The 23306-nt window shown below is 38.2% G+C and overlaps 2 protein-coding genes across 3 annotated transcripts in view; one reads left to right on the top strand and one right to left on the bottom strand.

Moving 5' to 3' along the window:
- LOC124612509 (vesicle transport protein USE1) overlaps positions 1 to 23306 on the top strand; it is a 133635-nt gene that overhangs the window by 10870 nt on the left and 99459 nt on the right. The window lies entirely within an intron of this gene.
- The window catches only part of LOC124612508 (neuronal acetylcholine receptor subunit alpha-10-like), a 53630-nt gene continuing 38650 nt past the window's right edge, over positions 8327 to 23306 (bottom strand). The window contains exons 7-10 of the mRNA XM_047140753.1: positions 14251 to 14419; positions 10511 to 10663; positions 10251 to 10423; positions 8327 to 10170 (exon numbers count right to left, since the gene is read on the bottom strand). Of these exons, the coding sequence (XP_046996709.1) occupies positions 9985 to 10170; positions 10251 to 10423; positions 10511 to 10663; positions 14251 to 14419 (681 nt within the window). The 3' untranslated portion in view covers positions 8327 to 9984. The remainder of the gene's footprint in view (positions 10171 to 10250; positions 10424 to 10510; positions 10664 to 14250; positions 14420 to 23306) is intronic.

Below are 23306 nucleotides of genomic sequence, written 5' to 3'. Positions count from 1 at the left end.
CGATTAAATATTTGGGCGTAACATTGCAGAGCAATATGAAGTGGGACAAGCATGTAATGGCAGTTGTCGCGAAGGCGGATAGTTGTCTTTGGTTCATTGGTAGAATTTTGGGAAGATGTGGTTCATCTGTAAAGGAGACCGCTTATAAAACACTAGTACGACCTATTCTTGAGTACTGCTCGAGCGTTTGGGTTCCCTATCAGGTCGGATTGAGGGAGGACATAGAAGCAATTCAGTGGCGGGCTGCTAGATTTGTTACCGGTAGGTTTGATCATCACGCGAGTGTTACGGAAATGCTTCAGGAACTCGGGTGGGAGTATCTAGAGGAAAGGAGGCGTTCTTTTCGTGAATCACTACTGAGGAAATTTAGAGAACCAGCATTTGAGGCTGACTGCAGTACAATTTTACTGCCGCCAACTTACATTTTGTGGAAAGACCACAAAGATAAGATAAGAGAGATTAGAGTTCGTACAGAATCATATAGGCAGTCATTTTTCCCTCGTTCTGTTTGGGAGTGGAACAGGGAGAGAAGATGCTAGTTGTGGTACGAGGTACCCTCCGCCACGCACCATATGGTGGATTGCGGAGTATGTATGTAGATGTAGATGTAGATGTAGATGGAAGAAGCACCAGCTGTGAATTAGGGGAGAGCCAGTTTTAACAGTGGTGCCATCTAATAGCAGCAATTGCAAGTCAGCATTGTGTAACACCAACAGTCTCTTGCATTTCAATCCTCAGCGTGAGGAATCATATCTTTTTGTACAAAAAGAAGCAAATCCATAAGGTACTGAATACTTTCAGGAAATTCAGTTTACAATGGTGTTATGTGTCTTACTACATCAAAGATATGGAAACAGAAAAGGATAGAATCGGAGCATGCACAAGAGGTTTCAAAAGTTAAAAGGAAGCTCTCTGAAGAGGAAGAAGAAGAAGAAGAGGAGAGAGAAAAAAGAAACAAGTGAGTGTCATTTGAATGAGCTTTAAACTTGCACTACTTTTAGCAAAGACCTTGCATCCTTTCACAGAAGGTGATTTAATAAAGAATACTTGGTAGCTGCAGCTGGAAAATTATGTCCACCCCAGGTAGAAAAGTTTCACGTGATGCCATTATCAAACACAACAATTATGCTTGCTTACAGGTTATGGCAGACAATGTTCAGAACCAACCTGTAAAATCTTTGTAAAGAGTTTTTGCATATTCTTTAGCACTCTATAGATATCACTGGCACACAGCTGGATGTGACATTCTTAGAGGTGTTGAAGAAGGTTTTGAAAACGTAAGGTTATCATGAAATTTGTTAGTTTTTGTCTACATACAGAGCACAAGTTGTGTTATGAAATAGATCAGGATTCTTAGAGCAACTGACTGGGAAAACAAAAGAATCTGGCAGTACCTAGTTTGCACTGATTTGCAGGTTAAAGTAATTGATCTACAATGTGGCAGGGAATATAAACACATTCTAGATATCTCCAAGTATTTCCCTCAGGATCAATATCCTCATTTACTTAAGTCTCCACAAAGTCTCCACCCTATTCCCTGTGATGATGAAGGATGTACAATACTTGTTGTTTGTAGGCCTGTGCCCACAGTATTCTTGCAGAGCACGTTTGCTGTGAAGCCTTGCCAGAAATGAAAAGTAAAGTTAACTAAAAAGCTGTTATTTTGAAAGTGGCTGCAGCCCACTAAGTTACATAAAGTGTTGGAGTTTAATCTATTGCCGCTTGCTTAACATTTACGTGAGTATGTTGATTTAAGAGTAATAATTATCTACATTTTTTAGAATAGAGGCATTTTTATGATGAACATAAGACTTCTACACTCAGTTAAGGATTCCCACCCTTAATACTAGGCAAGAAGGCAAAGTGTACATCGAAATAATTTTTGTGTGATGTACTTTTTGAATGTGAATGGCAGTTTCATTTTCTTAGTATCCAAAAATGCCATTGAGAAGTAAATTTACTGCAAAATGAGTGTAAGACACCAAAAAACTTTGAAGAGGCCTCTGCAGAACATGAATTGAACACAACACGAAATCTTGTCAGATACTGTACTTAGTGCTCATCCACACTGTTTAATTTCACTCTTATGGTACATTTTGTAATTATGAATCGCAGATTTTTGTAGCAAAGTTAATCTTCCTCCATGAAGAGTTATAATACTTTAATTTTCCTTTTGCCCTTACAGTCAGATGTCTCTGCAAGGTCACAGAAAATTCCCCTGCCAGCAATTCATTTGTGAGGTTGTACATGGATTTTTACAGAAATCAGTAATGCATTCTAAGATTTTTTAATCAAAAAATGTCAGAAAGCACTTTTGTAGTCAGAAGCTTTTTGTTTTATATAATAGACTAAATGATTTTACAGTGTTGATACTAAAGAAGTTTTGACCCATGATGACAACCTCATCTTCGAATGATATATTACTTTCTGTTCATACAAAAAGTAATTCACTCTTGTCAGTATTACCCAGATAATTTGCTCTAATGTGTTTTGCTCTAATGTGTTTCAGGGAGTTCAAAAGTGCACAGGAATATGTTTAAGAAAGAATTAAGTGTTCCATTGTGTACTGCCTGCTTTATAAATACCTTCCTAGTGTTCTTCCCATACCTTGTCTCTACACATTGTGACAGTTGCTACATTATAATTTGTGACAACTCTAATTTCAGTAATCGATATATATCTCTGAAATGAGCTTCCTACTACAGATTTTAGTACATTGTTGTTGTCCATATTGCTCCCAGAACTTATAGATCGAGATTGCATATTGTATCCAAAGATGCTGTGAGCACTCCCATTGCACTCACTGTACAGGGTGTTTCCAGAAGTGTGTGCAAAAATTTAACAAGACATAGAGGATACTCCACTGAACAATTTGAAGTAGGGAAACTGAGGTCGGAGAAGCCAGCTTAAGGAGATAATAGGAATAAAATCACATCACTGTGTACTTTTTAATTTACATTAGTCACAGTTAACTGCAAATGCTATCGCTGACACCATGAATATACCATTTGTATTTTGTCTTACAAAATGTGTTGTAACTGATGGCCATCAACCTCAGTGCAAGCATGACATCGACGAACGATATTCTGACACACCCTGACAAATATCCATGTTGTGTTTCGAATCACATCACACGCAGCCACAATCCTGGCAGCCAATTCCATCTCCATATCCACCAGGGGATCATACATGAAGTGACTTTAGATATCCCCATAGAAAATAATGAAGGGGGTTCAAGTCAGGTGACCTTGCAGGCCACGGAATAGGACATCTCCTTCCAATCCAGTGGCCATGAAATACTGTACCAGTACTTCTCTATAGAATTGTACTGTATGTCTCTGAATAACACTGAGTAATGAATGGATCTGTCATTGATTCATAGTGCATTCTGTCATGAGACAGTGTAAATATGATACAACAGAGCCACCTTATGGACAAGTAAAGTAAACAAAACCTGTATCATGACTTCCTGGTAATCAGGCTCATCCTCCTTGTCTCCTCACTGGAAATAAAGACTGTACATGTAAATAAACAGCACAGTATGTGAAAATGTGTATGTTTGTTAGTTGTAAATAAGCTGGAAAACGGACAAGGCGATAGATAAGTTTACTTCCATATCTTCTTAAGCTGGCTTGACCCCAGGTTCCCTATCTCAAATAATTCAGTTGAGCATTCTTTATGTCCTGTTACATTTTTGCATGCTCTTACAGAAATGCCCTGTATACTTACTCCTCTCCTCCTTGATTACTGATTGTTTATTAATCACCATTATTTGATGATTGACTGGGTGGAAGTCATTAAGCACAGTTGACTGAAATTTTGCTATTAGTTTATTATATCCTTTGTTGGAACAGATTATTGAATTACAGTGATGAAATTATGTCACAAAATTTAAAAAAAAATTAGCTTCCATAAACAGTTCTCTCTTGAGCAACACTCTCTTCTTTTAATTGTGGTTCAGTATTATTATTATTATTATTATTATTATTACTAATACACTTAACATACATCTTTAAAGTTGAATACGCTAATAGCCTACCATTTGAATTTTTGCTCCAACTGACTGTTAGCAACTAACTGCATCTGTAGGCTTCACTTTATAATGTCTCCCGGGCTGGTGCATGCGTAAAACAAGCAACTGCAAATCTCATTATTGAGAGCAAAGCTAATAATCCATTCTTTATCACACGTCACAGAATTTGTACCTGTTTGCATATTTATCAAAATGCAGAAGCGGTGGCCTCACAACACCCTGAACCGCCACGCTTTGCGTATGTCTATTGTGCTTTTCCACAGCACAAGCCACCAACCTGTGTTTATCACAGTAATGACTAACACGAGTGACCATGAATGTGGGATGGGCTGAAATGGGACTTGTCCCAAGTTACATTTCTCATGCAGCATGCCAACTATTTTTGTACATAATGTTTGTAGTTTTTCTACAATGGGAGGTCATGCAGTATCGTGCATGCCACCAGTCCAGTCTGCGGCTCTGAGTATCAAACCCTTGATGGAAATAATCAATTTTGAAAATATAATGTAGTTGGATAGATAAAAAAATCTACTCACCAAGCTCTGTTTTCTCCTGCAGCTGCTTGATGAGTAGATTTTTTATCTATCCAATTACATTATACAGGATTGATGCAATACCATATTTTATGGACTATTGAAATGCTACGGGCTATAATACACACCTTAATTTTTAAGCAGCTTTTTAAAAAATTAACATTTTTACTGTTAGATTGCAATGCCAGACTTAAAAGGGGGGGGGGCAGCTTATAAAACCAAACTGACCTTTAAAATGCCTGAAAATTGTTGTGTGACCTTTCTTCTTCTTCCTCCTCCTCCTCCTCCTCCTCCTCCTCCTCCTCCTCCTCCTCCACCACCACTGCCATTGAGAGCCTTACTTGTGCCGCACTTCTTGAAAGTTTAACAATAATGTCTTCTCTCACTCTTAGACCACAGCTGTTTTATTCACTGACACACTTGTTTGAATGTAGGTTTTTTTAAAGGTCCCTTTGGTGTGAATTCATGTTGCATTTCATCCATCATCCATTTATTCCATTCCTCTCTCATATATGTTTTAAATGGTTTATTTATGAAGACATCATGAGGTTGCAATAGTGAAGTAAGCACTCACAAAATAACAGGAATCTCTGTATTTTCCTGTCTCAGTATCTCTTTCACAGAAATTTTTAAATGACTGCTCAACTGATCTAGCACGAGAACAGAACTCTTCTTCAATAAAGCTCCTTTCCTTCTCTCCCACACTCTGTTAATCCATAGTATCATACCAGCCTCGTCCATCAAACCTTTGTCGTGTACATGAACAACACCACTTGGCAGTATTTCAGAAGATTTGGCATTGCTTTGCACTTCAGAATGTACATTGAATTTAGTTTAGCATCCTGAGCACAACATGAAAGGACAACAATGTAGTAGATTTTTTCATGTCCACATGTTTTTGTAGTTGAAAAATGGAAAATCCAGGATGGAATGGAATAATATTGTGAAAAGGAAAGTTCCTACTCACCATATAGCAGAGATGCTGAGTCGCAGATAAGCACAACTAAAAGACTGTCACAAATAGCTTTCAGCCAGTAAGGTCTTCATCAGAATTAGACAGCAAACACTCATATACACATTCACGCAAACACAACTCGCACATACGACTGCAGTCTCAGGCAACTGGCAGTGTAGCCTCAGTTGTCTGAGACTGCAGTCGTGTGTGTGAGTTGTGTTTGTGTATGCATGTGTGTGTTTGCCATCTAATTCTGATGAAGGCCTTACTGGCCAAAAGCTATTTGTGACAGTCTTTTTGTTGCGCCTATCTATGACTCAGCATCTCCGCTATATGGTGAGTTACAATTTTCCTTTTCACAATATTGTTTTTATAGTTAACAGTTTTAGCCCTTTCATGGCAACAGTTCTGTTACATGGCACATCACATGTCAGAGGAGTTTCATCCACATTCACTATTTACTCAGTTCCACATTGGTTTCCTTTCAATGTTGAATAATAAAGCAATGGAAAGATAATATTTTCTCTTCATACTTTTAGTCTGTTAAGTTCCACTGTAGTGCAGGTTTAAGTGTGTGTATTTGAATCATTTTTGTATCAGTTCCAAAGCCATTTTGATAGTGTCCTTGAATCCATTTCAGAATGCCATCTTCTAATTCTGGCTATTTTGCATTCAATTTTCTATTTGCACATTTAGTCTCCCTTTTTTTTCAGTTTTTCTTTACTAGCATGCCAACCGTGAATGATTTTTCCTGTTGGTGGAGGGCTGAAATGCCACTCTGCTACTCTGTTTCAGTGTTCTTCTGCACATACTACTTTCACTTTATAGCTCACATCATATGAATACCTTTTATTTTTTTCTATTATGAAAGTAGATATTTAAAAAAATATTGTATTGTTATCAGTAACACAAATCCTTTCAATTCAAGTCCACTGGCACCAATGATTGCGATGACGCATCATAGACCAGACATTGTTCTGAGCTTGTGATGGCAGTGTATGAGGAAGACAGTGTTAGCAAGCTTGTGAACCCCCGTAACTAATGTTTGTTGCATTGGTGCACTACCACTGCTAGTTGAATCCAATGTTGCCAGATAGAGAGATGTTTCCAGTGGCATTGAGTATATGGCCATTTTTAAGACTGGCAGGAATTTTAAATCAAACATTGGATGTTTTTATATTAATTTTGAGCATAAGACACACCTACATTTTGGAGGTAATTTTTTGAAGAAAAAAGTGTGTCTTATAGTCTGTAAAATATGGTAGATCAATGCTTATTGCATAGTTCTTGTGCCAAATCCACTCCATGGGTGAAACTGTATCGTTAGTCAAGTCCCTGTGAACAAGTTGGTGTCATCATGTGCTATGATCACATTGTGTTTTTCAATATCTACTTGGCACTGCGGATGATCCTCTTCTGTCCGCTGATTCCACACATGCATCACTATTCTAGCATCATGTTCTGTGTTGGATGAAGTACTGTGGTACGATAAGTCTATTTCCTGAAATGAACATAATTTTAGCACTATTACAAACTTTCTCACATGCTAATATTCTCTCTTTTACTTGCTTCACATTTCCACTTCATTTAATGGCTCTTTATTGTCTGAGATTGGTGTAGCAGTGACCTTCTCAGGGTTTCTGTGCAGACTTAAATCATTTATTTCAGGCCATTATTTCTGGATATTGAAATTTTCGGAAACATCAATACATTGTCAGTATCATATTGCACAGATAACAATATGAATTAGGATAAATTGCTGTCCCTATTCCATCCTGCTCCCAACCCATTGTCCCATGGCTCATATCCCTGTAAAAGCACTAGTTGCAAGACCAGTCTCATACATCTTCCTACCACCTACTCCAACCTTTTCACAGGCCTCTTCTACCTGACCAAAGGCAGGGCCAGTTGTGAAAGCAACCATGTGTTCTACCGACTTAGCTGCAACCATTGTGTGGCTTTCTATGTGGGTATGACTGCTAACAAGCTGTCTGTCCATGTGAATGGCCCCTACCAAACTGTGAAACTGATGGACAGCTGCACCCAGACCATCCAGTTGCTGAACATACTGTGCAATTCACTGTGCTTAACTTGATTGCTTCACTGCCTATGCCATCTGGATCCTCCCCACTAACACCAGCTTCTTTGAACTGCACTGGTGGGAACTCTCCCTGATATATATCCTTTTTCCTGTAACCCTGCTGGCCTTAACCTTTACCAGTCCTGCATATATGAATGTTTGTGTGTTTTTCTAAATCTGATGAATGATTTCATCCAATAGCTTAGTCTTCTTTCAAATCCTCCCATCTGCCACTCACGGTCTCCTTTATGCAGTGAGTAACAATCTATCCTAATTAATGTTTTTGGTATTCCAGCCTGGATATTACATTGTTATATACATACATACATGGCAAAATCAGAAGAGAACTCTTGATAACAACCCCCTGTTAAATTTTCTTGTGTCAAACAACACTAAAAAAACTATGTATTTCACCATTTTATTTGACTAACTTGTCTGCCCATCAGAACTACATAAATTTCTTCTTTATTGTGTTTTGTTCATTGTCTTCTCCAAACATTTTAATAATTCTTACACTCTAGCTGTATGAAGTGACTTTTTTCTTATAGCTACGGTATGATCCACATTATACAAGGTATTTGTAAACTTGACATACAGTTCCTAAGATCTGTAGAGAGTGCTGGGTAGATAAAGAATGGAACAGGGCCAAGTGTTTCTAGACAAACTATTTCCATACTACAGGATAAATGTAAAACTATGTGTTCCACAAATCTACATCTGCAAGATAGATAACCAATAGTAATTTACTGTGTCTGTTACAGTTAACTTGGCAAGACACACACGAAATACACAGTACATACAGTCACATTGTACACTCGGTCTCTCTTTTACCTCTAATAATAAACTTCATATTCCCCAACTGTAGTTTAACATTCAGCATTTTTACCAAATTAGCTAGTTCATTACAAAGGTAGTAATTACCCAAGTAACATCCTCTGTATTTGCCATGTGACTGCTGAAAGCTTCTTCAAGGATGGCAGCTATGTTTATGTCATCGAAGGGAACTAAATAAAATGTAGTCACAATAAAGGCATATAAAAGATCTATGTTGGAAACAAGGAAGAATTCCTCTTTTAAGAGAAAGGGTGACAAAGTGTATTTGGAAGGGGAGAGATGAAAGAAGGAAAATTGGAAAGAGGTGAGAAATATTATTGAAATTAATTATAGCCTTGTCCCCACACATTATGGTAACTTGAATTATGCATAGTAGTATACTAGCCCTGACAGGACAGGAGTTCTTCTTTAGTTTCTGTGTGCATTAGCTTTTTGTCAGATCTGTGTCTTTCAGTTAGATCTGTTTCCTTTAAGCAGGAAATCATGCTACAGCAGTATGGAACAATCAGCATTCCAACTCAATCTGTTGGCCTTTGGTTTAGTTTTGGTATAGATCTTTTGTGTTCCCTATATGGTGTAGCCTACACATTTGAAAGGCAAAGACTTAATAGTTTGTCAACATCGTAGTTCAAAACCAATTAGAAAAAAAGTCAAGAAACTACAACAATTCATGTGTCAGTTACATTGTTTCACAGGTTGTAGTTCCTTATTTGAATAGTTGTAGCAACTGGAATATCATGTATTTGTTTGCTGGCCATGCTTAGATAACATTGTGTGAAACACAGCATATCAAATGCTAAATGCTGAAAAATTGGTCGAGTCCTATGGCAGGCAGGCATGTTTATTAATTCAGTAAAAGTGCAGAGGTGAAGAAACTAAAGGGAATGTGTAAGAAGAGCAACAAATGGGTAGGTAAAAGATAATGATAGGGAAAGTGAAACAGTTAAAAAAGGCAGAAATGAAAAATAATATCAAAGAACTCAGAACAAAGAAGTAGAATAAAATGAATGCAAAGTAACGTTAGGAACAATGCATGTGTCAATTTCCATTTTTTCAATTTCATCTCTTTTTTTTTTTAGTTCTTATACACATTCACTTTTCCAGTTTCTTTGTAATTAATTTTTTTTCTTTACAATTACAGCTACTTGCCCCTTTCACTTATACTTACATGTCATGCATAAGCTGTTTCCGATTTCAGAATTCTTAATCTTTTCTGTCATGTTCCTTTTTAGTTTCTATTCCAATGTAATCTTGTGTTGCATAGTTCGGTGGTGGTGGTGGTGGTGGTGGTGGTGTGTGTGTGTGTGTGTGTGTGTGTGTGTGTGTGTGTGTGTCATGTTGGACAAACACTAACTTTTTTATTTGCCACTTTACGTACTTCAGTAGTAATTTCTAATTTAAAACATTACACATACTATGGTTGTCATATTTTGTGTTAGCTTTTTTATAACATGCCATGTCTGGATCATCATAAAATAAGCTGTCAATGATATTTCACTAAAGATTTGGATAACTTAATGACATGCTTGCCAAAATAAACATGCATGTACTATGGACTGTTTGTTGCAAGTAAAATGCTTAAATACACAGCATAGGTAAAACAGGAAATACGGTCAATTACAGTGGCTAAGATTGTCCAGTATTGCTGAATTTGTTCTGTATTTTTTGTTTCTTCTGGAGAAGTTTCTTTGTTGTTTGACCCTAACTCGTCAAGAGTTGCATAAGAGTAGTCTTCCTGAAACATCAGGCATGGTTTAGTACAATGACAAAAAACATATTAATAAAGCAAGAACGTATTGTAAAACATTTACTTACTGTATTCATTATTGGTGGCAGGAACAGAATTCTGTGCAAGTACTTATTCGACAGAATATAACACACCTTCCTTGGCAGAGCACATCTAAACTTATAACGTGTGAGGCAGATGACAAGAGTGGAAATAAAAAGCGAAAGAGCCATTGCTATTAATCCTGAACAATATGCAAACACTGTAAGACATACAGAAAGTTCAGTTGGACCTTGCCTTTCACTGTTCAGCTTTATGTGTGTAAACTTAATCAATAAGCCATACTTACAAATAGGTGGTACATTGTAAGCTGGAGTTGGCAACAGATTCCCAAACTCAATTATAAATTTTGACAGTATGATCATACCACAACAAGAACAAAGAATTTTGTATTGGCCATCAGGAGGAAGCCAAAATGACACTAATGTCATCAAAATGCAAGCTGAAAAAGAATGGTATTTGTTGAGAATACTGATTCTGCACAGCTGTTCCCAACTAATCAGTGGAACAGTTAATGTCATCTTTCTATGTTATTTTTACTAAATCTAAAAGCTAAGAGAATAAACTGAAAATTGCTTGTTATTAAGAATAAATTCATGTTAGATTAGATTGGCAAACCTTTTATTATATGGATCTACAGTGAGGAGATCTGCAAGGATGTAGAACATGTTTGTAAATCGAGTATACATTGATGAGCCAAAACATGATGTCCTCTGCTTAATATAATAGCCTGTTTGTCCATCTTTGGAAAAAAAATACATCACTGCTTCTGGGTATCAGGGATCTGACAGTTGGCAGGTGTGTGGAGATATACGGCATTAGATGTATATGTACAGTTTGTGTACTTTGTGTAAATAATGGGTCGCTGATTTGTGTATGTGGTGATGGTGCATGATAACGACCCACATGGGTTCCATAGGATTTACATCAGGTGAATTTTGCTGCTGAGACATCAGTGTGAGTTCACTATAATGCTCCTCAAACAACTGTAGCATGGTTCTGGCTCTGAAACACAGACAGTTATACTGCAGAAAGATCACATCAATGTCGGGGAAGACATCAAGAATGTGAAGGGTGCAGGTGGTTCGCAGCTGTCAGCGTGTCTTCGATTACTACCACAGGTCCCATGCAAGTGCAGGAGAATCTCTCCCATAGCGTAATACTGCTCCCACAGTCTGTGTCCATGGTGTGCTGCACGTTTCAAGCTGCCATTCACCTCGATGATGGTGTTTATGGAGACGACCATCGAGCTAGTGCAGCAAAACTGCGATTCACCAAAAGAGCCCGTCTTTTTTCCATTGATCAATGTTCACATCCTGATGGTTCTGTGCCCACTGCAATTGTAATTGATGATGTCGTTGGATCTACATGTGAACACGTAGGGGTGGTCTACTGCGGAGCTCCATATTCAACAAAGTATGATGAACAGTGTGCTCCGAAACACTTGTGTATGCACCAGCATTGTGCTCTTTCGGCAGAGATGTAACAGATCACCATCTATCCTACTTTACAGAGCAGATAAGCCTCCAAGCTCTACATTCTGTGAAGAATCGTGGATCTCCAATCTTTTAGCACATAGTGATAGTTACTCTGTCCTCATACCTCTTTCCATTGATGCTCATGACAATAGCATCTGAACATTCAACCAGCTTCACCATTTTTGAGATACTTGTGTGGTGTCACCACCAGACACCACACTTGCTAGGTGGTAGTTTTAAATCGGCCACGGTCCATTAGTACAGGTCGGACCCGCGTGTCGCCACTGTGTGATCGCAGACCGAGCGCCACCACAAGGCAGGTCTCGAGATACGGACTAGCACTCGCCCCAGTTGTATGGACGACTTTGCTAGCGACTACATGGACGAAGCATTGCTCATTAGCCGAGCCAATAGTTAGAATAGCCTTCAGCTAAGTCAATGGCTACGACCTAGCAAGGCGCCATTAGTAACATTGCATGTATCTAAAGAGTCTCACTTGTATCGCCACAATCTCCAGATGTACCAAGGATGGATTAAAGTTAAGTATTACAGAAGCTACGTACTTTTCTTTATAACATTCATTACATATCCTGTTACAGACCTATAACTTGCCTGCTAAACGCGTGCCTTTCGGCTACTTCCGTGGCGTGGCTGTCTTGCTACGCCACAACTTGTTCATAGGCTCCACGTAACAATAATCAGCTCTTTGTCAATGTCACTTATCTCAATGGATTTCCCCATTTGTAGCCCGTGTCTTCACTCTGGTGATTCCTTGTCCATGTCTGCTTTGCTTACATACTTTTGTTACCACGTCACGTACCTCCAACGCCACCAGGCGGCATCCAACATCGCATTAGGCAGTGTTATTAATGTTTTGGCTTATCAGAGTATATGTTACATACAGAAAAGATATAATACTGTTCTTCTCACAAATCCTAAGTAAAATGGTGCCATGTATGTGGAATAGGTCCAAAATTCAGAAATATATTGGAGAATTAATGTCAGAACTTGTCACAAAAAATTAAACATATGTACACTCAGGTACATAACATAATTTTTCGGGTGAAGTACATGTGCATCATCAAACAGAAAGTATTTTTAAAAACTTATTTACATTGATCACATTACCTTAGTGATGACGAGCAGAAGTGAGATTTTACTTAGCAGTCATTTTTATGTAATTAATAATACCTACATCAGTTGCTTCTGCAAAGAAGTTTGCTTCTCTTGTACCATTCCCTCACCTCATTTCCTATGTTACAAGACTTTTTTTAAAATTTATTTCTAGTTTTCGTGAGAGTTGTTAAGTAATGGTTGATAGCTGCAAAATCCTTTGAAAATTATCTATATCATGTCAGGTGATTTTGTTTTCACTGAATGCATTGAGTATTTATTTGTATACTGTCAAATACAGGAGTGACCTGTGGATTTATTTACAATAAACTTTTTCTTACAGTGGTGGATGGTTAGGTGTAATATAAAGGGAAACACCAAGAAAGGATATTGGGAAATGAAGACATATGTTGACCCAGTAAGAATTGCAAGGGGGTACATGTGAACAGAAGGAATAAAAGGTGGGACTGTCAGATGTGTACACAAGCAGCTTGTACCTGCAGCAAGACAATAAGCCACAGTATCACTCACAAACTCTGTCACAAATGGTTTGAGGAACATTCAACAGATATGAGATTGTGAGTGTGCTCATGCCCCCTCCCACCCCCCTTTCCATCCTACATCTACCATGTAACATGCTGTCTGACTGTTGAATACGTCTGAAGCAAGATCACTTTTGATGTTTCATGTGGTCCTTGCCACCATATGTAGCTGTCACCAACAGGACAAAGGGTATGAGCTGCAAGCCATTTGTTATGTATCTAACTCAACAGCTCATGAATATATTTCTTTGTTGTCCCTCATATTTTCAGCTCTCACTCTTTAAATGTAGCTATTATTGAACACTTTTACACCTCCTTTAGTTATTAAGTTTATTTGCGTAAGCAGATTTTGTGTCTTACCAAAAATTATGTTTCGAATTTTTTCCACAGTTTTATCTTGTTTAACTACCTGAGTTTTATTCCTCATTTTGAGTCATTATTTATATCATTGTAGGAGAAAATCAAACAATGAAACTCCAGGTTGGAATAGCAACAATTAAAGAAAAGATAGATTGCTACGTACTGTAAAATGACATATTAAGTTGCAGAAAGGCACAACTAAAAGACACACATTAGCTTTCGGCCACAGCCTGTGTCAGAAAAGTAAACACACACACATTCATTCACACAAGCAAGTACACCTCACGCACACATGACCATCATCTCCAGCAGCTCATTCTGAGCCGAAATTAATGTGTAAGGATCTTTTAGTTGAGCCTGTCTGTAACTTAACATATTGTCTTTTCTGTAAGTAGCAATCTATCTTTTCCTTAGTTATTGTACGAGAAAAGGTAATATTGTTATAAAATTTCATCCAGAACATTATTCAAAATCAGTAAGATTTTCAGAAGAGTTTGGACAGCATATCTTATTTGAATTATTGGTATACTACTTACCAATGAATGGCCCAACAAACAGTGTTTTGTACGATTCATTGTCTCGTTTGATTGTAATTTGAATAACGATGCCAGATAATGGATCAGTTGAACCAGGAACGGAGACCAATGCAGATTCAACCATGTGTGAAATTATGTTCCACTCCGACCCAGTGCTCTGATCAGTACCCTTTAGAGAAATAAAAAGAAAAAAACTACATTATTACCCATTCATGTATTAAACATGCTAAAATGTTATATTACTAATTCATTCCGTTGCAGATCTGGAAAATATTCAGAATCTGTACAATAGGGGAAAGAAAGAGTTGCTGAAATGCCAGTGGGTCAGATCAACATTGTTTAAGGTCATAGAGAATTATATTTGTACAGCTGTCAAGCTCTTCTTCCTTCTGTTGTTGTTGATGGGCATATCTTTGAATGAGTTAAAGAATTCAAGTACTTGGGTCCCATACTTACAAAAATGAAGTGACAAAAGAAGTGCATCAACAGTTGATAAACGCCAATTGCATTTTCCAGTACGGGGAGGTGCACTGGCCCCCATTCATATCTGCCCGACAGATTAATGACAAGGTCCAGCATGGTGGCCAGCCTGGATGTGCTTTTTAGGCAGTTTTCCACATCCCACTAGAGGAATACTGGGCTTGTACCCACCTTCCGCCTTTGCTAAATACTTAGCAAATATTTGTGAAACTTTCTCACCCTTGCACATAGAATTTACTCTTAGACACAGACAGGTGAGGTGTACTGGTTCCGTCCTAGGGTATGTGTAGGAGACTTATGACCTTAGATGTTTAGTCTCCTTAAACCCACAATTAGCAGCAGCAGCAGCAGCAGCAGCAGCAGCAGTGGCAAGAGCTAATTATGTATTAAACAGCAGTAGTACAAACAATGCAATTTTAAAATCCATTATTAAAGGTAAAATATGTAAGTGCATCAGAAGATGGCATTAACATCTTTCGGCAATAGAAGATCAAAATAACTTTTGGTGTTGCACTAAAATGGTTTGCCAGACACATTACATTTGATTTAGTGCTTAATATAAGAAACAGAAACAGTGTCATTAACCTTGGGAAGAATTGCTGAATTATTCTTGCCTAAACTTGTGTAGATAGTTTATCAAACAGTCTAAGTATGAATTGCATCAAAAGGAGCATTCATTTGAGAGAACTGTAAATCAGAATGGAGACAAAATTGCTGGTAAGAACTTACCTTCAGGAGGTGAAATTCCATCAGTTTTGATAGGCACACTTGAAAGTAGAAAGAAAAATTCATAATGAGAACTGTTAAGTTGTTCCTCCTCAGTGAGAAAAGAAGGATTAGTTGGAGGGTCATTCGATTCAGACATATGGCCGAGAGTGACCTACTTGTGGTGAGGACAACAGTAGAACAAGAAAACTGGGGAGACATCTTCTTTTCTGCTTTCCTCTTATTTCTGATTGGTACTGTTCATTCTACATCTCATTTCTCTTCCTGTCAATCCATATTCACACCTCATTCCATCCTTCTGTCAACTCTGGACTGAAGCCACACTAATTACGTAATATACTATCTTTGATTGTCTGCTTTCTGTGTTGCCTCATCCTCCATCTGTCTCTTCCCTTGTCCTCACAATACTTGAGTCCCTCTAAAACTGATGTCTGAGTAACCAACCCCTCCTTTCCAATTCCCAACGTATACCCCAAGGAGAGAACTAAAAGTTTCTGGGATAGGCGTTTTCTTTATATTCTGTCTCTTTCAGCAGTACTTGGAGTTTCACATTCTGAAGGTAAAGCATCCCTTTTCTTTGTAATTTTGCAATGTAAATCATTATCTCAAAGTGTTTGTAGGTATGTCACTTCAAAGAAATATATTTCACTTAAAAAGGGTGTATACTAGTGTTGGTATTTTTCACACCAAAATAATCTCCATCAGATATAATGCACTTCTTTGCAAAGGTGAAACAGTTGTGGAATGCAATGTTTCCTCTCTTCCAGGGTCACAGAGTTTCTCTACATTCTTTTTTCATTGTTGATTGTGAGGAACCATTTTAGATTAACTGGATTTCTGTGGTGATATGACTATTTTCACTAGCACTGTATAAAAAGTAAATAATTTAGGAGTAAAGGAGGCCATTTACTGAATAGCACAAGTGAAGAGTCATTGCCAGGCACACACAAATGAGGTAGAAAATTTGCTAGTTTTCAGAATAAAGCCTTTGCCGAGCTAGAGTATACACATAGGTCGGCATGCCGCTCCCCCACCCCCCACCTACATACACACACTGTAGTAGAGAAGGGGTTGAGTCAGATGGGGAGGTGAGGGGGTGTAAGGCATGTGAAACATCGTTACCAGAACTGGTGAGGTGTGGCACACACTGAAGATGACATGGGGGTGTGGATTTGGAGGGTGTGATAGGACAGAGGAAGGGGAAACTGTTGGTGAAATGTGTGGGGACAGTGGGTTAGTGGAGGTTGAAACCAGGAGTGTTGGGTGGTCAACTTTGTTTTTGCCCACAGTTTGACGATGGCCATTTATTCTGGTGGACAGCTGGTTGGTTGTCACACCAACATAATTAAAAAGCTGTGCAGTGATTGCACCAAGGTTGGATGGTGACATGTCTGCTTTCACAGGTGAACATGTCTCTGATGGGATAAGGTAAGCTTGTGCCAGGGCTGGAGTAGTGCTGGGTGGGTGGATTGAGCAGGTCTCGCATCAGGGTCTTCCGTAAGGGTTGGGTGTGACAGCAGCATAAGGATGGACAAGGATGTTGTATACATTGAGTGGGTGGCAGAATATCACTTTAGGAGGGGTGGGAAGGATCTTGTTTAGGATTTCCCTAATTTCCAGGCATGATGATAGATAATCTACAGCACATCTATTCTTCCAAAAACGAGCGAAAATTTAAAAAAATACGAACTAAAAGCAACTAAAAAGATCGCTGTACAAAACAGATACAATGCTCGGGAAATATGTGATGAGATAAAATCTTGCGGAGAGAGAGTGGAAGCAGTAAGTGTCGTGAGAACTGAAAGTAAACAAGCCTCCGAAAAGTTCGTTACACCTAACATACAAGCAACTGTTAACAGAAACCTCGAGCGAAAACTTAACAACTCAGCCTATAATGTGCTCAAAACGTTAAAATCTGTTAATAATATAATACATAGAGACTGTGAAAAGAAAGAAGATCGTATAATAGACTGCAAAACTTCGGAAGACTTGAGCACAACAAATAATGCTTTTACTGTACATATACTTGCCGACAGTCTCGGAAAAAGACTGGCAGAAACCCTATATAACTCAGGATGCAGTGTTACTAGCGTAATAAAACCTGATGCTCCACTGAAAGAGATCGTCAACAACTGCGAAAATCTGAGTATCAAGGTAAAGAAAAATGATTGTGTTCTAATCCTAGGGGGTGGAGTAGACGTCCGCTGCAATGATGTATTATCAGCAAGACGAGCGCTAAGAGAGACGCTCGAAAAGCTCAAAAATGTACATGTGATGGTAACCAGCATTCCATACGATTTTTTTAAGAAATCTCGTGTTAACGAAGAAATAAAAAAAACTAACAGACTGCTTCACAAAATAACAAAGTGCTACCCAAATTCAACATTTGTCCAGCTAGATTTCAGAAAACATCATTTCATAAACAGTGGAGATCTCCTAAATAGAGCAGGACAACTGTATGTCTGTGCTCAAATTATGAAAACAATAAATAATTTCAATGATCAACACAAACTGCCTGGTATCCTCACCATAGCAGTAACTGAGCAAATGGAAATTTGCAAGGAAACGTCTAAGATGAGAGAGATACCTAACATACCGGTACCAGTATCTGAAGGAGTGGTAGAATATGGGGTACCAGCAGAAATGTCGGGAACATCCAGCAGAGTTGAAGAGGAAACAATTTCTTCAGATGAGAAAGCCTACAAACCTAGTGTAAACTCATGTGCACCTGAAACCTCCAAGGATGAAGCTGTCAGCACATTCGACACACTCGATGCTTCATGCTCACTTGTAACTAGGACTGCAACCACACCAACAGCCAAGAACCATTCAATTAGATCCAGAAACTCATCAGCTGCTCTGCAGACATCTCAAAGGAAGAGCCTCAGGATAAGAAGAGCTGCTGTGCGTAGTGACTATTTTTTATGGGACCTTCGCAATTTGAAGAAGAAGAAAAGGCAGAATCTTTACAGTGTCAGCAACAAGAAAGTACAAAGGTAAATAGTGCAGCAAATCCACTACATGAAACTTTAACAGTTGTATACCAAAATGTGCAAGGACTAGAAAGTAAATTAGCTGAAATAGAAGTTCTATTAACTGACTATCTAAAAGACATTAACATACTACGCATAAGTGAGCACTGGGTAAAAGAAATGCAAGCGTCTAGCATAATTATTCCAAATTTTGAAATGATTAGCAAATTTTGTAGAATCAACCATAAAGGGGGTGGGACATGTATTTATGTTAGGACAGGGGTAGAATCAAAAGAAATTAAATGTAAACTAAAATGCATAGAAAAAGATTTTGAATACAGTATATGTGAGCTAACCAAATTAAAAATTACTATTGTGTGTTTGTACCGATCACCACTGGGCAACTTTGCCATTTTTATGGAAAACCTTGAGGGACTGCTGAATGAACTTAAACATAATGTAATTGTTCTTGGTGATTTTAATGTTAACTTTAAGAATGATTGTAGTAAACAACAGCAACTGTGCAATCTGTTTTTGTGTCATAATATGATCGCAACTGTAAATGAAGTTACCAGATGCGGAAATATGTCTGAAACTATAATAGATCAAGTATTTATAAACAAGGACAAGTGTGAATATAACACTGAAGTAATTGACACTGGTTTCTCGGATCACAAGGGTATCAAATTGAGTTTAAATGTCACATCTTACAAGGACCCTGTTATCAATAACAATTACAGAGAAAGGAGATTTATAAATGATGACAGCATAAGAATTTTTAATTACATTCTGGAAAATAACAACTGGGGTAGTGAATCAAGTGGTGATGTCAACAGAAAGTTTGACTCATTTCTTGAAAGCTACAAACACTGCTTCGATGTTGCCTTTCCTATAAAAAGAGTCAAAACTAAACATAAAACCAAAACATGGGTTACACAGGGGATTAGAAAGTCATCAGACACTCTCAGAAAGTTAAATAAATCAGCCAGGAAGAATGTAGTACTGAAAGCACATGTGAAATGTTATAGAAGCCTGTACAAGAAAGTAATAATTGCAGCTAAGAAGCTTGATAATTAAGCAAAGTGCAAGAAACATAGCCTCGCATCTCACTGAAATTATAAATGAATCTTTTAAAACAGGGGTGTTCCCATCAAAACTTAAAATGTCTACTATAAAGCCACTTTACAAGAATGGTGATAAATATGATGTTAGTAACTTTAGGCCTTTATCAATGTTGTCAGGTTTCTCAAAAATAATAGAAAGGATAATGTATCAGAGACTATACAAATTTCTTATTAAGAATAGAATATTGGTTAATGCGCAAAATGGTTTCCGTAAAAATAAATCAACTGAAACAGCTATCTTCAATTTTTTGCAACTTGTTCTAAATTCCATAAACAGAAAGGAATTAAACTGTGGATTGTTTTTAGACTTATCAAAGGCCTTTGATGTCATCGACCATAAGTTACTGCTTAGGAAGTTATATGCCTATGGGATACGTGGAGTTGCCCACAAATGGTTTGAATCATATCTGTCAGACAGGTATCAGAAGGTGGAGATAAGCCAGGCAGATAGGACATATTCATCAAGATTCGAGAGAGTTTTGTATGGAGTACCCCAGGGATCTGTATTAGGGCCATTACTGTTTTTAATATTTATCAATGACCTACCAAGTCATCTATCTGAAGCAGAGGCAGTACTGTTTGCTGATGATACAAGTTTGTTTGTTAAAGCAAATAGTGAAGCTTACTTACAGGAAAAAGTCACATTAACAACAGACGAAGCAGACAGATGGTTTAATGAAAACAGACTCATTGTGAATGCCAAAAAAACAACGTGGATCAACTTCAGACATATTACAAATAAAATAAAAACTAACCTTACAGTAGAACTGGGTAAGTGTAAGATTGAACAAGCATCATACACTAAATTCTTGGGAGTATGGTTTGATGAACACTTAAGATGGGAAAAGCATGTAATATCATTGAACAAAAAATTAAGTCAAACATGTTATATACTTAGAATGCTTAAAAGCTCATGTAATATTAAAACAGTGTTATGTGTTTATTTCTCATTCATGCACAGTTTATTAAGATACGGCGTACAGTTTTGGCGGAACATCAGTCTAACAAAACACTCATTTAGACTACAAAAGAAGGCAGTCAGAATAATAAAAGGTATAGGATATAGAGACTCTTGTAGGCAAGCTTTCAAAGAATTAAAAATCATGACACTACCATCTTTATACATATATGAAAGCATATGTTTCTTAAAAGAACACGAGGAATTTTCTACATTAAACAGAGAACTTCACAACTACGAAACAAGGAATAGGAATGATTTCCACAGAGAAATTCATAAAACAGCTATGTATCACAAAAGTGTACTATACCAACCCAAAATCCTCTACAGTGCTCTCCCCAAAGAACTAAAAATAATACCAAAACTGTACATATTTAAAAGAGAATTAAAAAACATGTTATTAAGCAATAGTTTTTACAGTATTGAAGAGTTTGTGAATCGTTGACAATGAAAGCGCAGTTAATATTTCCCTGACATACTAAATATGTGTAATTGCTCACATTTAAATACTTGCTGTTTCTATGAAAGTGTGAAACTGTTAATGTAAGAATGTAAATAATCTTTGATGTGAGAATCAGTAACTTTTTTTTTTTTTTTTTTTTGTACGTTGTTATCCTACTTGTGTATTTTTATGTTAATGTTCTAAAAGTTCTATTAAAATTGTAATGTCTAAGTGACATGTAAATTCAATTACAAATTTTCATGTATATGTATTTTAAATTGTAATGTTATTGACAAGTCCTATATCATTTCGATGATGTACTACAAGGACGCTAATAAATTGAATTGAATTGAATTGAATTGTTGTTCCAGTCTAGGGTGATAATGGGTGCCAGCGGAAGTGCTCCATTGTAGCTGATTCTTGTGGATGGTGGGAGGATAAGGGGTTTGTGAGGATATGGTACGGGAAATATGTTTGCCGATTAGGTTTTGGGGTTGGGGTGGGTGTGGGGGTGGTTATGCCTGTCTGTGATGGCTTTCATGAGACCTTCAGCACCCTGGACAAGGGAATTCTTGTCACTGCAGATAAGCTGTCTAAGATGGCCGGCTGTATGGGAGTCATTTTTTTCTGTGTGGAAAGGGTGACAGCTGTCTAAATGAAGGTGAAGCCGATGGGAGAGAAGGTGTTGAGGTTTTGGAGGAATGAAGACAGGACGTGTTGGCCCTGAGTCATATTAAGTAGATATTATCAATGAACCTGAACCATCAAGGTGTTTGACATTTTGGGTGGTTAGGAGGGTTTCCTCTAGATGACCCATAAAAAGGTTGCCATAGGAGGGTGACATGTGGGTGACTAAGGCTGTGCCATGGATTGGTTTGTATATCTCCTCCTCAAAGGAGTAGTAGTTGTGCATCAGGATATGGTAAGGTGTATGCGCATGAGATATGGTGTCTGAAGAACATTGGGAGAGGAAATGATCTGTAGCTGCATGGTGAGGATCATAAGGGATGTTGGTTTATGTGAAGGTGGCATCTACAGTGATGAGTAGGGATCTTGGCGTAAAGGAGTGGGGATGGTAGACAGTCAGTAAAGGATATGCTTAGTGACTTTCATGTGAGAGGCCAGGCTTCAGGCAATTGGCTGGATGTATTGAGCAATAAGAGCAAAAATCTTTCAATAAGAGCACAATAACCTGCTACAGTGGGACATGTAGAATTGTTGGGTGTGTAAATTTTTGAGGAGCAAGTAGAAGGTTGTTGTGTGGGCTGTTGGGATGAGGATGGAGATGAACTCAGGGTAAAGATTCTGGGATGTGCTTAAGGATTACAGTAGGGACTGAAGACTATGTTGGACGTCTGGGATGAGATCTCTGTGGCAGAGCTAGTAAGTGGAGGAGTCAGATAGTTGGCAGGAACATTCTGTCGGGTAGTAACTGTGATTTATAATGACAGTGGTGTACGCTTTGTTTGCAGGGTTGATGATTAGATCAGGATCTGTTTTGAGGGCGTGAATGGCTGACTTTTCTTCTTTTGAGAGATTGGTGTCCTTAGGAAGGGACATGGGGAGGATGGTGAGACCAAGTTAGAGGTCAGGAATTCCTGGAAGGTGACCAGGAGGTGTTTAGAGGGGCAGGGGTTGGGGTTCATGGTCAGATGGTGGCTTGAATTGGGAGAAACAAGGTTCAGAGCTGGGATTAGGTTGGCTTTGGTTGGAGGGATTGGTAGCAAAGAAGTGTTTCCACTGTAGGTATTGAGAGAATGGGTCTTTGACAAGCCCAACATGGTTACACTTGTGTGGTGGCTGAAAGTGAGGACTTTGGATAGAACTGAAACTTTGTAGGATTTGATTCTGGATTTTGTGGAGTGCTTGGAGGGAGTTTTGGAGGATGTGGCAAATTGAAAAGGTCAGCTAGGCAGGGCCTGGGTGCTGTGAGGGGTCGATGAGGGGTCTCAGTGCCACTCTGTGGAGGACAGGTGTTGATAGGCAGCTGTACTCCAGGTTCAGAGTAGGATGTTAACAGGTTTGACAATGTATGGAGGTGTTGCCTGGAATGACCTTCCAGGTGTTGGAGAGCAATTGGTTTCAATTTTGGAGATGTGATGTATGTAGTTAGGATTGCACAGTAACAATATCTTGCAGAGGGGACAGAGGTGGTTCTTGGTTACCTGTGATGTGGAGAGGAGATGAGTTTCCACTTACCATGTTTGTGAGGGATAGGGTCGGGCAGAATCTGAAGAAATGGTCATTGTAGAAGGTGGGGAGGGATCCATTCAAGGGAATGTTTGTAGCCAACTATCAAGTCTACTGTAATCACTGCACAGCTTTTTTTAATGTAAGTTTGACAACCAACCAGA

The sequence above is a fragment of the Schistocerca americana genome, chromosome 4 (genome assembly GCF_021461395.2).
Source record: "Schistocerca americana isolate TAMUIC-IGC-003095 chromosome 4, iqSchAmer2.1, whole genome shotgun sequence".
Lineage (NCBI taxonomy): Eukaryota > Metazoa > Arthropoda > Insecta > Orthoptera > Acrididae > Schistocerca > Schistocerca americana.
This window is presented reverse-complemented; position numbering and strand designations above follow the sequence as displayed.